The following is a 14,774-nucleotide window of genomic DNA, read 5'->3' on the forward strand; positions in this document are numbered from 1 at the left end:
TGTACTTCTCATTTAACTATCTACTCTACTATAATCAGATGTAAAAGAATAAAAAGTTGTGGATTGTATATGTAATAACATTTTTTTTTTGACGAATTTATTAAAATGAAACGTTTTTAAATTCACATTATTTTCTGTCGACAGAAAAAGGAAAAAAAAATAGACCCCCTTACGATTTCTTTCTATTCTCGATCTCTCTATAAATGATTTGAGGAGACGCGTCTGTGAGGTGGAAAACTCTGAAAGTGTCTGCGTCTCTCCACGCAATGGCTCAACCATGATGATTTGATAAACTAAACAACAAAAGAGAAGACATCCTTCAAATTTTATCCGATTTTATTTCCTTTATAAATTCCTCCCAATCAGATTTCCTAGATCATACGAAGCCAGAAGAAAGCTCAGTTTTTGTACTTTTTATGCATTTTTCATTTTTAGGATCGACATTTTCCCCTTCAAAGTTTTTCTTCTTTCTCCGTAGATTACGATTGTGTATAGATTTTAGGGAAAAAAAGAAGAGATGAGTTTCAGGGATGATACGGAAGAGGGAAGGAATGATCTTCGGCGACCGTTCTTACACACCGGAAGTTGGTATCGGATGGGTTCCAGACAATCTAGCATGTTGGAATCGTCTCAAGTTATTCGGGACAGCTCAATTTCTGTCCTAGCTTGTGTTCTGATTGTTGCCCTCGGTCCAATTCAATTCGGATTCACTGTAAGACATAACAAAAAAATCTCAACTTTCTTTAATTTTATCAATGGAACTGGGAATGCAGGTTTTTTTTCTTTCTTTTGTGTGCAGTGTGGTTATTCCTCACCAACTCAAGCTGCCATTACTAAGGATCTTGGCTTAACTGTATCAGAGGTAAAAAGGTCTTATCTTTTTCTAAGAACTCTGTTTTATTATTTTTCTTTTCCAGACTCTTCTTCAAAAAAATTCTGACTATTATATTTGATGTTTGATGTTTAGTACTCTGTGTTTGCGGTCCTAACTTTATCTAAAGCTGTTCTTTTTTTAAGACTCTTGTTCAATTATTTTCTGACTTTTTTTATGTTTCATGTTCGATGTTTAGTACTCTGTGTTTGGGTCTCTGTCCAATGTGGGTGCTATGGTTGGGGCAATTGCAAGTGGTCAGATTGCAGAATACGTCGGGCGAAAAGGGGTAAAAGAGTTTTTGTTTCTTGATTCTAAAATTGTTCTCCTTTTTTGACAATATTGTCATATAATATCTTCTTGCTTGCTCTATCTTAATTACTATGTGTATTTCCTATTGGCAGTCTCTGATGATTGCTGCCATTCCCAATATTATTGGCTGGCTTTCGATATCATTCGCAAAAGTGAGTATTCTATTTTCTCAAGTTTCTGATATTGTTGGCCAATATCTCTAACTCTTAACTCATTCTTCTTCTTTGCTTTTTTTTTTTTTTTATTGGTTTAGGATACTTCTTTTCTTTACATGGGAAGATTGTTAGAAGGTTTCGGCGTTGGGATCATCTCTTATACGGTATTACTGAAATCAACTAGTTCTTTGATTTCAGTAATGTTTGGAATAATGTAATCAAAAATACATTACACAACTTTGATCATGGTTTAGGTGCCTGTATATATAGCTGAGATCGCTCCACAGACCATGAGAGGAGCCTTAGGTTCAGTAAACCAGGTTTGGGTTCTATGAATAGCTTCACTTTTCTTTTCTTGCATGTTATCAGCTGATTAACATTAAACATTTGATGTTTTTCTGTTTTAAAGCTCTCTGTAACAATTGGGATAATGTTGGCGTATCTACTCGGTCTCTTTGTTCCATGGAGAATTCTTGCAGTTTTGGGTAACTCTCATAACATTTTGGTTTGGCTGGAGAGAAACAATACCACTAGATCTTTTTTTCTTCCTTTTTTTAAGTATAGATACGGTCTACTTACTTTCTTGATTGTCCTCTTTTTCTTTAGGAGTATTGCCGTGTACATTATTGATACCGGGACTTTTTTTCATTCCTGAATCCCCTCGGTGGCTGGTAAGCCTTTAGAACAGTATTGCTTATATTTTTGAGTTTGTTGCTCTCTTTATTTAAGTTAGTTTCATAAATATAGGCAAAGATGGGTTTGACAGATGATTTTGAAACTTCATTGCAAGTTCTTCGTGGATTTGATACTGATATTGCCGTTGAGGTTAATGAAATCAAGGTATTGACTAAACTGTAAAAATGCTATAACATGATGATAGTTTCAATATGTAACGAGTTCAGGATTGCTTAATGGTTTATATTTTTTCTCAATACACAGAGATCTGTGGCATCATCTAGCAAACGTTCTGCAATTCGGTTTGTAGACCTCAAGCGTAGGAGATACTATTTCCCGTTGATGGTACAATTACTCTTACCTCTGAAGCCAATTTTGTCTCACTGTGAGAGAAAATTACATGTTTCTTGTAATCTATGTGTAAACAGGTTGGTATAGGACTGCTTGTACTTCAACAACTTGGAGGAATTAACGGTGTCTTGTTCTATTCGAGTACTATTTTCCAATCTGCAGGTAGAGTTGAATGTTTGTCTTGATTCTTGGAATGTTCTTTAGAGAGAATAAACAGATCTCTTATTATGCTTCTTTGTTCCATTTCATTCACTTTAGGGGTCTCCTCGAGTAATGTGGCGACATTTGGAGTTGGTGCTGTTCAGGTATATAAACTTCAATCGATATAACTTCAACACAATGTGGAGACATTGTTAGATTTGGTTTTTAACCGTTTGTTCATTCTAAACTAGGTAGTGGCGACTGCAGTTGCGACATGGTTGGTGGATAAATCAGGTCGTCGACTTCTGCTCATGGTGAGGAGTTATATTTGAGACATATATATCTTTCAAACTCTGAAGAATTTATGTATGCAAACAAAATATTTACGTTCTTTCCTCTTAATTTGCAGATCTCTTCTATCGGAATGACGATTAGCCTCGTGATTGTAGCAATCGCGTTTTTCCTTAAGGTACATTGAAAACCTTTGTACAAATATATCTGCAATGTAGAGTTTCACTATAACTCTGAGTTTGTAATCTCTTGTTAGGAATTTGTATCGCCTGATTCCAATATGTACAACATTCTAAGCATGGTCTCTGTAGTTGGAGTTGTGGTAAGTTTTATTGTATATACATTCACACATTGTTATAATGCAAAAAGAGCTTTCTTGTTCGTGCTAAATCTTTCTTGGGGTCTTTTTCTTTACAGGCTATGGTTATTGCTTGCTCTTTAGGAATGGGACCAATTCCATGGCTGATTATGTCTGAGGTATATGAATACTAAAAAAAAAAATGTTACTTCATGTTAAAATCAGAGCTAAATTTTAGTCTCTTACTAATTGTTATGTTTGTCAAAACAGATTCTTCCAGTCAATATAAAAGGTTTGGCCGGAAGTATAGCAACTTTGGCTAATTGGTTCGTGTCGTGGTTAGTCACAATGACTGCAAATATGCTACTAGCTTGGAGCAGCGGAGGAACTTTTACTCTTTACGCTTTGGTTTGTGGATTCACTGTGGTCTTTGTGAGTCTTTGGGTTCCTGAGACTAAAGGCAAAACGCTTGAAGAGATTCAAGCTTTGTTCAGATGATTCAAGGACAAGGAGAAGAAGACAATATACATTTTTCACTTTTGTTTTCGCCATTTACAGATCATTCTTTTGTCCTTCTCTGTTCATTGTCTTTCTTCCCACCTTGATTACAATTTGTTTATGTTGTAAAAGCATATCATTTTAGTTTTAAATTTGATTTGATTTTTTTTTTTTTGCGTGTAATATTTCGGATTCTTAAGACTAATGGCAATTATATCTGTATTCACCAATTTAATCATTTATTTCTTAGATTAGGCTAAAAGAAAGATAAATTAGAAAACAATCTTTTTTTCTTGACCAAAAAAACAATTTTTTTTTTAAGAATTAGATAACAATTATTAATACAATAGATCCAAATGGGAAAGAAAGCATGTGATGTGGCTTTGGGACTTTTGGCTATTCAGTGTCTGAAGAGACTCCTTTCCAATGCAAACTAGGACTATGACAAAAACAAAAAACAAAAAATTAATCATTGTTTAAACAAAAAATCTTGGCATGTTCGACGGTTCTTAAAAGAAAAAAAGAAGTAAACAATAGTAAGGTCACTTTCTTCCAAAAGTGAAAAACTGTAAAAATATCAAGACAATTTACCGAAGTAACGAGGAGATACGTTACAAGACCGTTAAGAATTGGAAATTCACGGAATCACATTATTCACACAATTCAACATGTTTCACCTATTATTTTGCAAATTCAATAAAAAAAAAAAACTATTTAGTTAAGGGTTAAATACATCAATAGCAAAGGAAATTATTTTCTCATTTCTTTTGTGATTTCGTCATTACACAACTAAGATATGCACACATGACGAGCTTAAGAAATGAAACTCAAAACATCACAAAATCTCCCAAACACATAAACAAAAACAACAAGTACATTGACATTGTCAAAGATCAAATCTAATTTCTTTAAAGAAACAACCATAGCTAATAACTTAATTTCACCGGATACTTGTCAATACAATCTTCCCAAGGACTCTTTTTAGAAGGCTTCACATTCCTTAACGCTTCCCAAATCGCGCTATTGCATTTAAACCCACTCCCAAACGCTATTTGCCAAACGCGATTACCTCTTCGCATCCTTCCTTTCGCTTCGATATAAGCCAGTTCATACCAAATCGAGCTCGAAGATGTGTTCCCAAATCTATGAAGAGTCATCCTCGAAGCCTCCACATGAACAGGTGAGAGCTGCAGATTCTTCTCCAGCTCATCAATCACAGCTCTCCCACCAGCATGGATACAGAAATGCTCGAAAGCAAGTTTGAAATCCGGTATATACGGTTTAACTTTCCCGTTAAAAAGCTTCTTCGCAACTAAAGTCATAAAGAAGAGAATCTGCTCGCTTATCGGAAGAACAAGAGGACCTAACGTGGTAATATTTGTTTTGAGAGTTTCCCCTGCAATCGCCATTAGATCTTTCGACAAAGAAACCCCTGTTCTTCCTGTATCGTCCTGTTCTTGATAAACACAACGAAAAGCTTTATCGTCTGCTCCACGATGAGTCCTGACCACATGCACAAGCCTGTACTTAGCACGTCTCTTGTCGCGAGACTTGTTCGATAGCAAAACCGCCGAGCCACCAACTCGAAACAAGCAGTTCGGTATCAACATCGATTTCTTGTTACCGAAATACCAGTTCTGAGTTATGTTCTCCGTCGAGACAACAACCGCGTAAGTCTTCCTGTGTACAAGCAACATGTCTTTAGCCAAATCCACCGCTATAACTCCGGCGCTGCAACCCATTCCTCCAAGGTTGTAGCTTCTTATGTTACCTCTAAGCTTATACTTGTTCACAATCATTGCGGAAAGCGATGGTGTTGGGTTAAAGAGACTACAGTTCACAACGAGGATCCCAATATCCTTTGGATTCACGTTCGTGTTCGCAAATAGGTTATCTAAAGCACCGAACATGACTTGTTCAGCTTCTTCTCTAGCTGCAGCCATCGAGATTCTTGGAGGAACGTAATGCATAGCTTCAGGGACATAAGTGTCTTCTCCTAAACCAGAGCGTTCGAGGATCTTGCGCTGAAACTCGAGAGCAGAGTCGTCGAAATCTCCGGTGAGTCTGGAGTGATCCATGAATCGAGTGAAAGGAGCTTTGAGGTGATCAGGCGGGAGGTAACAGGAGAAATCGACCAAGTAAACGGGTCTGGGTCGGGTCATGACATAGACGGTTAAACCGAAGACTAGAATCGCCGAGCAGATGATTATACTGACCAGATTGTATTGGAGATGGATCCAGAGCTGCCGGAGATCGTCTGGGTTCATCTGAGACGCTTCGACGGAGATGGCGACGGCGAGAGGGAATAAACAGAGAGTCAAGAGATTTGAGATTAAGTAATGGTAACCTAATTTCACGTACTTGAGATTCACGCTTTGGAGAAAATCCGGTAGCCTCCGGGTTTGTCGGATCTGTACACCAACCGAACCGTCACCGCCGTCATTTCCGCCTCCGCCGCCGCCGAGCCGTGATTCTCCGGGAACGTCCATGGTGAGAGGGGTGGTCAAGCTCTGATTTTTAACTGACACAAACAAGAGTGTGATTTTTATACGGAAGCCTGATTATTTAAATTCAGGCGTCCTTTTAAAAAAAAAATTATTCTTAAGCTGGTGAAAAGGACCGTAAAGGAGACAACTTTGACGATGACCTACTAAAACCCAGAGTTTTGAAATTGGAATAAACCGAGCTGGATTTTGAGAAAACAGAAATGTCAGAAGCACGAGGTAGAGAAACTAGGGTTTGTCTTTGAGAAACGGAGAGGGAAAACACAGAGATTGAGATTTTTTTTTTTATGGTTTTCGAGAAATTAGAGAAACGGAAACCAAAGGTGGTAGTGGAGGGTCCACGTTTTTGAATGGAATCATGACGAAGCACAGCAAAACAGAGTACAAAACCGAGAAACGTGAAGCATCATGAGCTGTGTTTTTTTTTTCTCCCTTTTTTCCTTTTTCTTTTTTTAAGAAATCTGCATTTTCTAGCGGTAAAATTAATTTTTGTACTGTACATTGTGGAATTAGCTAGATTCTGTGCCTGTCAAAGATTTACTTATTATTTTTCTCATTAGAAAATGTTTGAACGTTTCCTAAAATGGCCTCTCATATTCCTTTCATACGGTTGTTCCAATTTTATAAAATTGGTTAAGAGATCACTCTCTCCATTCGTACATCTTATATTGACAGAATTTTATTTCATGATAAGTAAAGAGTTTATTTTTTCTTTTATCATCAAGTTGGAAGTACAAATGGAAAACTCCATCAATGAACTAAAATCACATACCAAAAGAATTTCTTAATACTTAAAAAAAATGATTTTTAAGGATCTAAAAACTGTTGTGATTGAAGAAAGAGATCTAAAGTTAACAGCAATGTTGACTTTGTGAGTAACTAAAAAATGTGGCATTTCTTGTGGAAGTGTTATCCAAAACTGATTGGAGGTTAAGATCTCTAGCGATCACGCTTTTCAAATTTTACATCTACATTTTTAGTAGGGAAAATCTCAGAAAAAAAAAAACTTTTCTACTTTAATATATATATGATAAAGTGTAGTTCTTACATTACAGTGTAGTTCTTGTATACAGACAGTAAATACATATATACTATAACACATAGCCCATTGGGCATTTTTTATTAGAGGCCATTTGAGAAAATGGGCTTAATAATTTGATCTGTCAGTAGAGATTTTTATTATTATTGCAAATCTCCGTCACCTTCGCCTCCGGCTGTCTCGCCGCTTTTGGCACTTTTCCGAAACTAGACAAAGCTCTGACTACTGCTCAGTTATTACCAAAAGTGAAAGTCTAAAATTTCTTTTCTTTTCTTATCATTTTCAACTTCAACTACACATGGAGGAAAAACATTGAGGATATATTAGTGTTAGCTTAATAAAAGAGTCGTAATTTTTCAGTTTACTCTCAAGCTTAAATTTTACGATTCGATCTGGGTACTACAAATTTTTACTTTGTTTTGTTATTTCTCTCCACGGTTTCCAGTGAGAAATCTGAGATTTTTTCTTCAAATTTTATCTGTCTCATTTCGACCACATCTGTAAATTTTCTTCTTTTAGCAGCTTTTTCCAATCTTGGTACTGCGAATTCCCACTTATTCGAGCTCAAGAATCTTTGAAACTCGCGTAGATCCTTGTTAATCTGTGATTGTAGCTCCAGGGTTTGCTTAGCTTTAGCAATTCCTTGGATCTCGAGCTAATACAAAATTTGATCAAAGTGGAATTTGGAGATCTCTGTTGTTCAGATGCGTTGAAGTGGTCTTCTGTGAGATTTCAAATGACAGAGAGAAAGAGAGAAATGGGGATTGCTCATTTCGCGCGCAGGATTAAACAGCCACGAGGGATTTGGGTGAAGATGACGTTCATAGTTGTTTTGGGTCTCTGCTTCGTCTTCTTCTGGTCCTTCTTGTCTTCCTCTGCCTCTTCATTCAATGTTCAGAGAGAAAGCTTCGACGACATAGCTGAACCAGTGTCATCTCGCACTAAGTCAGCTCATAACGAGGTATCGGAATCTAGCAAATCACGTGAGAAAGGTAAAGTTGAATCTGGTTCGAAATCGAAAGATGGGAAAAAATTTGGTGGCTTCGTTCATAAGCATGAAACCAAGAAAAAGAAAGAGCATGTTGTGTCTCATCCACATAAGAAGAAGGATGTGCCAAAGCCTGTGGTAGAAAAAGAAGAAGAAGCTGTGGTTAAGGAGGATCAAGAGCAAGTAGATGCAGAATCTGATGATTCTGAGTCTAATAAAGAAGATGGAGAGGAAGGACTCGAGTCTGATGGCAGTGAAGGAGAATCTGATGGAAATGGAAATGGGGATGATTCAAATGCGTCGGTGGATGAAGAAGTGGAAGAAAAGATCGAGGAAGTAACCGAAAAAGAGATAGTTAAAAGGAGGAAGAGGAAAGGTCCTGTGTTTGATCCTAAAGCTGAGTATAGCTGGAGATTGTGTAACACTAGGAGCAAGCATAATTACATGCCATGTATTGATAACGATGGGTTGATAGGGAGGCTTCAGAGTTATAGACATAGAGAGAGGAGTTGTCCTAAGAAGCCTGTAATGTGTCTTGTTCCTTTACCACATGATGGCTATGATCCTCCTGTTTCCTGGCCTGATAGCAGATCAAAGGTTAAGATTGTTGAGCTTCTATAAGTTGATTTTATTTGATAAAAGTTAGGTTTGATCTAATGTCTTTTCTATTAACATCAGATATTATATAAGAACGTGGCGCATCCAAAGTTGGCTGCATATGTTAAGAAGCATAAGTGGGTGAATGAGAGCGGTGAATACCTAACTTTTCCACAGAACCAGACTGCGTTCAACGGAAATGTTCTTCAGTACCTTGAATTCATTCAAGAGGTGAGTATCATTTGTAACTCTCTGAACTTTAACTTTTCATTGAAGGCAAGCTCTTTGTAAGAGAAGTGTTTGAAACATGGTGGGTGTTTGATAGATGGTACCAGATATTGAATGGGGAAAGAATGTTCGTATAGTGTTGGACATTGGATGCTTAGAGTCAAGCTTTGTAGCTGCATTGCTGGATAAAGATGTTTTGACAGTTTCTCTAGGCTTAAAGGATGATCTAGTTGACTTAGCACAGGTCGCTCTTGAGCGCGGGTTTCCTACTTTAGTCAGTGCTTTGGCAAGTAGAAGGCTTCCTTTTCCTAGTGGAGTCTTTGATGCCATTCATTGTGCTGCTTGCGGAATCCACTGGCATTCTCATGGTAAGTGTTTCTCTGACAACGTCATTAGTGTCGATATGCTTTTTTTGAGTCGTGATTATTTCATATGTTTGCAATCTCAGGTGGTAGGCTTCTTCTGGAGATGAACAGGATTTTAAGGCCTAATGGATACTTCATTTTGTCAAGTAATAATGAAAAGATTGAGGATGATGAAGGTATATTAATTTTCACTGTTGTGGTTTTAGTATTCATCGAGTTTTTCATTGTCTTTAGAATTTCTTGTGACATAGCATTATCTGGTGTGAGTTTTTCAGCGATGACCGCATTGACAGCTTCTATTTGTTGGAATATTCTTGCACACAAAACCGACGAAGCAAGTGAAATGGGAGTAAGAATATATCAGAAACCGGAATCAAATGATATTTATGAATTGAGAAGGAAGAAAAATCCACCACTTTGCAAGGAGAACGAAAACCCAGACGCAGCCTGGTAAGTAAAGGAATGGTGATAAATCTAAATGCGTAACTTTCTCATTCCGTTATGTCCATTCTTGTGAACTTTCATGCGCTCTTTGGATAGGTATGTGCCGATGAAAACCTGTTTACATGAAATACCGTCAGCTATAGAACAGCATGGAGCAGAATGGCCTGAAGAATGGCCAAAGAGAATTGAAACATATCCAGAGTGGTTAACAAACAAAGAGAAAGCCATTGAAGATACAAATCATTGGAAAGCTATGGTAAACAAATCTTACCTCACTGGATTAGGCATTGACTGGTCACATATCCGGAATGTGATGGACATGACAGCTATCTATGGCGGGTATGGAAAAAGGAGACATCTTTATTTGCTGCTCGTAGCAAAAAATCGTATTCATATGGTGATTTATACTGGTTTTGAGCTCTTACAAACAAAAAAATTCAACAGATTTGCAGCGTCACTCGTGAAGCAGAACGTGTGGGTAATGAATGTAGTGCCTGTTCATTCGCCAGATACGCTTCCTTTCATATACGAAAGAGGACTTTTTGGTATTTACCACGATTGGTGTGAAGCATTTGGAACATATCCAAGATCTTATGACCTTCTCCATGCTGATCATCTCTTTTCACGGCTCAAGAACAGGTAATAAAGCAGTGACCTTTAAATCAAAAAAATTTGCCTGTGAAATGAGAAAACTGGCCATGGAATCTCCAAATTTGTTTCTTGTTGCAGGTGTAAGCAACCGGTTTCGATCGTGGTGGAGATGGATAGGTTGACAAGGCCTGGAGGCTGGGTGGTGGTGCGTGACAAAGTGGAGATATTAGAGCCATTGGAAGAGATATTAAGAAGCTTGCATTGGGAGATCCGCATGACCTATGCTCAAGACAAGGAAGGAATGTTATGTGCCCAGAAGACCTTGTGGCGTCCATGATCTGATTCTTACTTTTGGTTACTGTCTGTATATCTATCAGAGATTTCAGTTGAACCTTTTATACGTCATTTTTTTAGTTTTTATAGAACTTGTCTTGTGTGTGATTGGTTAAACGGTCTCTTGACGAGTAAGAGAAAACGACACGGTGTTCGTTAATTCCCACTAGTTTCGAATGCAATGGGATGTGCCTTGGGAAGGAAAACAGAGGAAACGACACGGTGTTTGTGAAATTTCATAGATGTGAAGAAAGTGTTTTAAATGCTTTGCGAGATTAACGGTTATAACCTTCCCGTAAATATGACGTTTACGGAATAACGAATCACAAACATTAATTAACACTATTTATAATGTTTATTAAAGAGCGTTTATCGTAGCTGATGGGAAAATACATGTCGTTTTTGGTTGGTATAAAACAGCGAATGGTTTTGCTTCTTAAAGACGAAAAGGTAAATAACATTGAAGGATAAGGTTAACGACTCGACGTGATCGTTAGGTAGGTGAGAAGAAAGAACACATCATCTTCATCTTCCACCTCACTTTCTTCGCATCACTGTTTCTGATATTTTTGTTTTTCTCCTTTCATCACCTTAGACTTTTCGCGATATTACGGACATTTAATAATTGTAATTAAGTAGATAACCTGATATTTTTTTCCTCAAACAATGACATACATAAACAGATAAAACTACACATCTGCTCAACTGGGTCCATCGCAATCCTCGGACACGCGCTGCGTTCCCATTAGATCGAAAGAAAAAGCTGTGATCTTTCGTGGTGGGTTTCGACAAGTCTAATCTTTGCCATAAACAACATTTTCCCTCAAATTCTTTTGATTTTGTTTCTTTTTAGACGTTGACAGGAAGATTAATATTGTACACTACGAGTCTCGACGAGTCAATTTACCGGATTTTAGAGGATTTTGTGGATGCAATTTCTTCTTTGGTGAGTTTTTCTCCTCTTATTTTTATTGTTTTTTTTTTTTACATTCTATTCGGATCTTCATAGTTTGAGACGCTTCGAGTGTGTTCTCAATGGTAGTTTTTTTGTTGTTGTTGAAGATACACAATTTCGATTTCAGAGCCTCTTGAAACTTTATTTCTTATCTGGGTCAATCTCGAAAGTTTGAGATTCTAATCTTAGTGTGTCGTTTCTCTGCATCTGCAAAAGTTTGAAACTTTGAATCTTTAACTGTCTTAGCGTTTGCGATTCAACTTATTGTTGGTCGATTACTATTTGCGTTATTGCTTCTGTGATGGGAATCTTCCCTTTTGGGACAGAATGATTCTCTTTTCCCGTTTAAAGTATTCCTCGTTTCATGTCCATATAATAAGGCTTTCTGTTCCTCAAAACCAGGTCTCTCTCTCTCTTTTTGGGATTTTTCATCGGAATTAAGGCTTACACAAGTGTGTTCCGACTAGATTTTGGAGTGAGAATTAACTTTGGGTTTTAAGCACTCGTTGGTCCTCTTCCTCTCGAATCATGGAGGACACTGGTGTGACACTTGACAATGGTGAAGCCTTTCAAATATCTAGATATCATAACTATAACCATCACAGCTCCAGAATCTCATCTCCCTGGTTGGATTTGAGAGTTTTTTACGTCAGGATAAGCAATTTCACTGTGGATGATTCGACCCCTGAAGTCCTCACCATCAATCACATTCCTCTGGATCCAGATACGCTTTTGGAGATAAACGGTGTTAGGATGAGCATGTACTCGGAAGGGTGTTCTTCACAGCTCAGGAGGGACCGGGTTGATAAGAAATCCGAAGAAGCTACTTATGTCAGCACAGACAATATCAGGTTAACCGGTAGCATAAAGTTTGAGGTTTATGACAGAAACGAGCTTGTTCTGTCTGGAACTCTTGAGATGTCTGACAGTAAAGGTTTCACTGGGGAATCGAATAATCGATGGAACATGGATTGTGAGGCTGTAAACACTGCAGGGTCTGGTTTCTTTAAGGAGAAGAGCATTAACGGTCAAGAGTTGTCGTCACCATTGCCAACTATCGAGGTTTATGTCACTGGTTGCTTCTCAGGAACACCTATCATCTTAACCAAGACTCTGCAGCTTGGTTTGAGAAAGAAACACGGTAGAAGAATGGCATTGGACTCAATTCCTGAGTATGAAACGGCAGAGCCTCGGAAAAACAACCCCTCGGAGCTTGATTTTCAGGTAAATTTAAAGTATTCAATTTGATATTATCTGAGTTCGTTCTCCACTGTTTCAAGATATTGCATATGCCTGATACAATCTTATTTCTTCTCATTGCTTCACAGTTTTCTTGAGCATTTTTGTATTGTGTTCAAGCCATTGGTTACTATCTCAGATGGAAAACTAATAAATTATAACATGTTGTGATTGTTTTCGGATCTCTTTTCCCTATTGAAATCATGTTTGTTGGTAGGAAGATTAAAAATCCTTTAAAAGAATTGAAGTGGACCCGTCTCCTTCTGATGAATGTGGCATGTGGCTAGACCCAATTTAGGATTGAAGAGATAGATATAAATCTCCCATCTGCCTCCTTTGTCTGTGAGCTCTTATCCTTTTGTCTGCTGCTTCTATGACCCACAAGGGGTTGCTACCTACGATTTCTTCAGTATATGCTTTGTTGTAATGTTGTGCTGTGAAGTCTGTCAAATATTTTGGATCAATATAGGCTAAAGGTGTTTCCCCTTCAGCTTTCACTATTACTGTTAGGAAGTAGATTCATTTAGTAAATAGGAAATCTAAGCTATTGCATAAAAGCCACTATGAGAACAACCTGGCAAAGCTGATCCTTGAAAGTATCTTCTTCGTATAGTTTGTTTCCTTTAAGTATGATTTTTGCTTTTGTCTGCGCAGGCAGAAGAATACGCAAATTACAAAGAGGAATACGAAGGAGACATGTATTGGAGAAGTGAATGCATAGATGGAGAGATGTCATGGTTCAATGCAGGTGTAAGGGTTGGTGTTGGGATAGGACTTGGTGTCTGCGTTGGTCTTGGGATTGGTGTCGGTCTTCTCGTTCGTACTTATCAATCAACGACCAGAAACTTCAGGAGGAGGCTTCTCTAGTTTAATATATACATTTTCACTTTTCTTTAGTTCTTTACCTTGAAATTTTGAGAGAATCCTCTTTTTTGACCATTTGTATTTTGGGTGTGATGTGAATCAAACAATTTGGTGTGGGTTTGTTGGTATCTGTTTTACTGTAAATAAACGAGTGAGAGAGTGTAGTCCTTTTTTTGGTATTCAGAATTTGATTGATAGAAACTTGCGAAGTAATCTGACCAGATGAAGAAAAAAAAAGAGAGAACTTGCAAAGCAACTCTGTAGATAGACGGGTGTAATTCACGAAGATCTAATACATGAAATGATGCAGGTATTCGATTTTTATAGAAAAAAAAAAAAAACTATATTTCAGCTAAACTTACAGTGACAACACAATCAGCAGGGACGGATCTAAGTTGCAAATTAGCTCTGTAAATAGACGGGTCTATAAATTCTAATTCACTTAACTTTTGCAGCCTTCTCGGTTGTATTAGCTTTTATGTTGGGTTTTGAGATGATAAAGCTCTGATGCACTTGATGTAAAGCCTATTTGATTGAATACAATTTTACATTCAATTCAAAAAAAAAAAAAAGAAGTTGCTGGTACTTTCAAAGGTTTGGTATTTGTTGCACTGTAGTCTGTAGATGTCAGTAAATCAGAATTCAACGAAGTAGTTGATTAGTGAAAAGTCGATGGTAACTATACATCAATGAGTTTTTGTATTGACTATTATAAAATGTTCTTAGGCTTATTTCCACAGAAAACAAAGAAAAGTTCAATTCATTATTCATCTAAAGAGGAAATTTCGCCCATTGAACTTTTTTTTTAGCAGTCATTCTCACGGCTTAATTTATCATCAAAAATATGCTTGGACAAAATCAAAGGAAGAGGGGAATGAAATTTAAAATAAAAGAAGTGACCCTCGTGCTTAGTTAAATGCTACTAAGACTTGAAAAAAAAAAAAAAATTGTTGGGACTAAGAGATGATGTAATTTTGGGAGGGACGAAAAGGAAATTTGAAAATGAAATGGTTTATAAAAATAATTAGAGTTGGA

The 14,774-nt window shown here is 37.3% G+C and overlaps 4 protein-coding genes across 7 annotated transcripts; 3 read left to right on the plus strand and 1 right to left on the minus strand.

The window, feature by feature from the left end:
• Window positions 1-235: 235 nt before the first annotated feature.
• On the plus strand, window positions 236-3,816 carry LOC18992979 (sugar transporter ERD6-like 4). Its single transcript, XM_006416440.2, has 17 exons — window positions 236-712; window positions 800-862; window positions 1,071-1,160; window positions 1,276-1,335; window positions 1,437-1,502; window positions 1,593-1,658; window positions 1,748-1,823; window positions 1,945-2,009; window positions 2,086-2,178; window positions 2,278-2,358; window positions 2,442-2,526; window positions 2,623-2,669; window positions 2,757-2,819; window positions 2,915-2,974; window positions 3,053-3,118; window positions 3,214-3,273; window positions 3,365-3,816. The coding sequence occupies exons 1-17, from the start codon at window positions 518-520 to the stop codon at window positions 3,590-3,592; spliced, it is 1,464 nt and encodes a 487-aa protein (XP_006416503.1). The 5' UTR covers window positions 236-517; the 3' UTR covers window positions 3,593-3,816.
• Window positions 3,817-4,330: 514 nt separating this feature from the next.
• Window positions 4,331-6,484, minus strand: LOC18992980 (3-ketoacyl-CoA synthase 4). The gene has a single exon (XM_006416441.2). It carries the CDS (start codon window positions 6,079-6,081, stop codon window positions 4,519-4,521), a length of 1,563 nt encoding a protein of 520 aa, XP_006416504.1. The 5' UTR covers window positions 6,082-6,484; the 3' UTR covers window positions 4,331-4,518.
• An 878-nt stretch (window positions 6,485-7,362) lies between these two features.
• Window positions 7,363-10,841, plus strand: LOC18992981 (probable methyltransferase PMT28). The gene is made up of 8 exons (XM_006416442.2): window positions 7,363-8,720; window positions 8,802-8,951; window positions 9,046-9,316; window positions 9,397-9,489; window positions 9,589-9,763; window positions 9,854-10,096; window positions 10,202-10,396; window positions 10,487-10,841. Exons 1-8 carry the CDS (start codon window positions 7,872-7,874, stop codon window positions 10,683-10,685), a joined length of 2,175 nt encoding a protein of 724 aa, XP_006416505.1. The 5' UTR covers window positions 7,363-7,871; the 3' UTR covers window positions 10,686-10,841.
• Window positions 10,842-11,427: 586 nt separating this feature from the next.
• Window positions 11,428-13,940, plus strand: LOC18992982 (uncharacterized protein At1g01500). Of its 4 annotated transcripts, XM_024152734.1 has the most exons (4): window positions 11,428-11,459; window positions 11,535-11,627; window positions 12,039-12,860; window positions 13,530-13,940. In XM_024152734.1, exons 3-4 carry the CDS (start codon window positions 12,165-12,167, stop codon window positions 13,740-13,742), a joined length of 909 nt encoding a protein of 302 aa, XP_024008502.1. In that variant the 5' UTR covers window positions 11,428-11,459; window positions 11,535-11,627; window positions 12,039-12,164; the 3' UTR covers window positions 13,743-13,940. The 4 variants fall into 4 exon arrangements, with proteins under 4 accessions (XP_024008502.1, XP_006416506.1, XP_006416507.1 ...); XM_006416443.2 differs by lacking the exon at window positions 11,428-11,459 and having other exon boundaries at window positions 11,520-11,627; XM_024152735.1 differs by lacking the exons at window positions 11,428-11,459; window positions 11,535-11,627 and adding an exon at window positions 11,696-11,719.
• Window positions 13,941-14,774: the final 834 nt, after the last annotated feature.

This window comes from Eutrema salsugineum, unplaced genomic scaffold, assembly GCF_000478725.1.
Source record: "Eutrema salsugineum unplaced genomic scaffold, Eutsalg1_0 scaffold_5, whole genome shotgun sequence".
Lineage (NCBI taxonomy): Eukaryota > Viridiplantae > Streptophyta > Magnoliopsida > Brassicales > Brassicaceae > Eutrema > Eutrema salsugineum.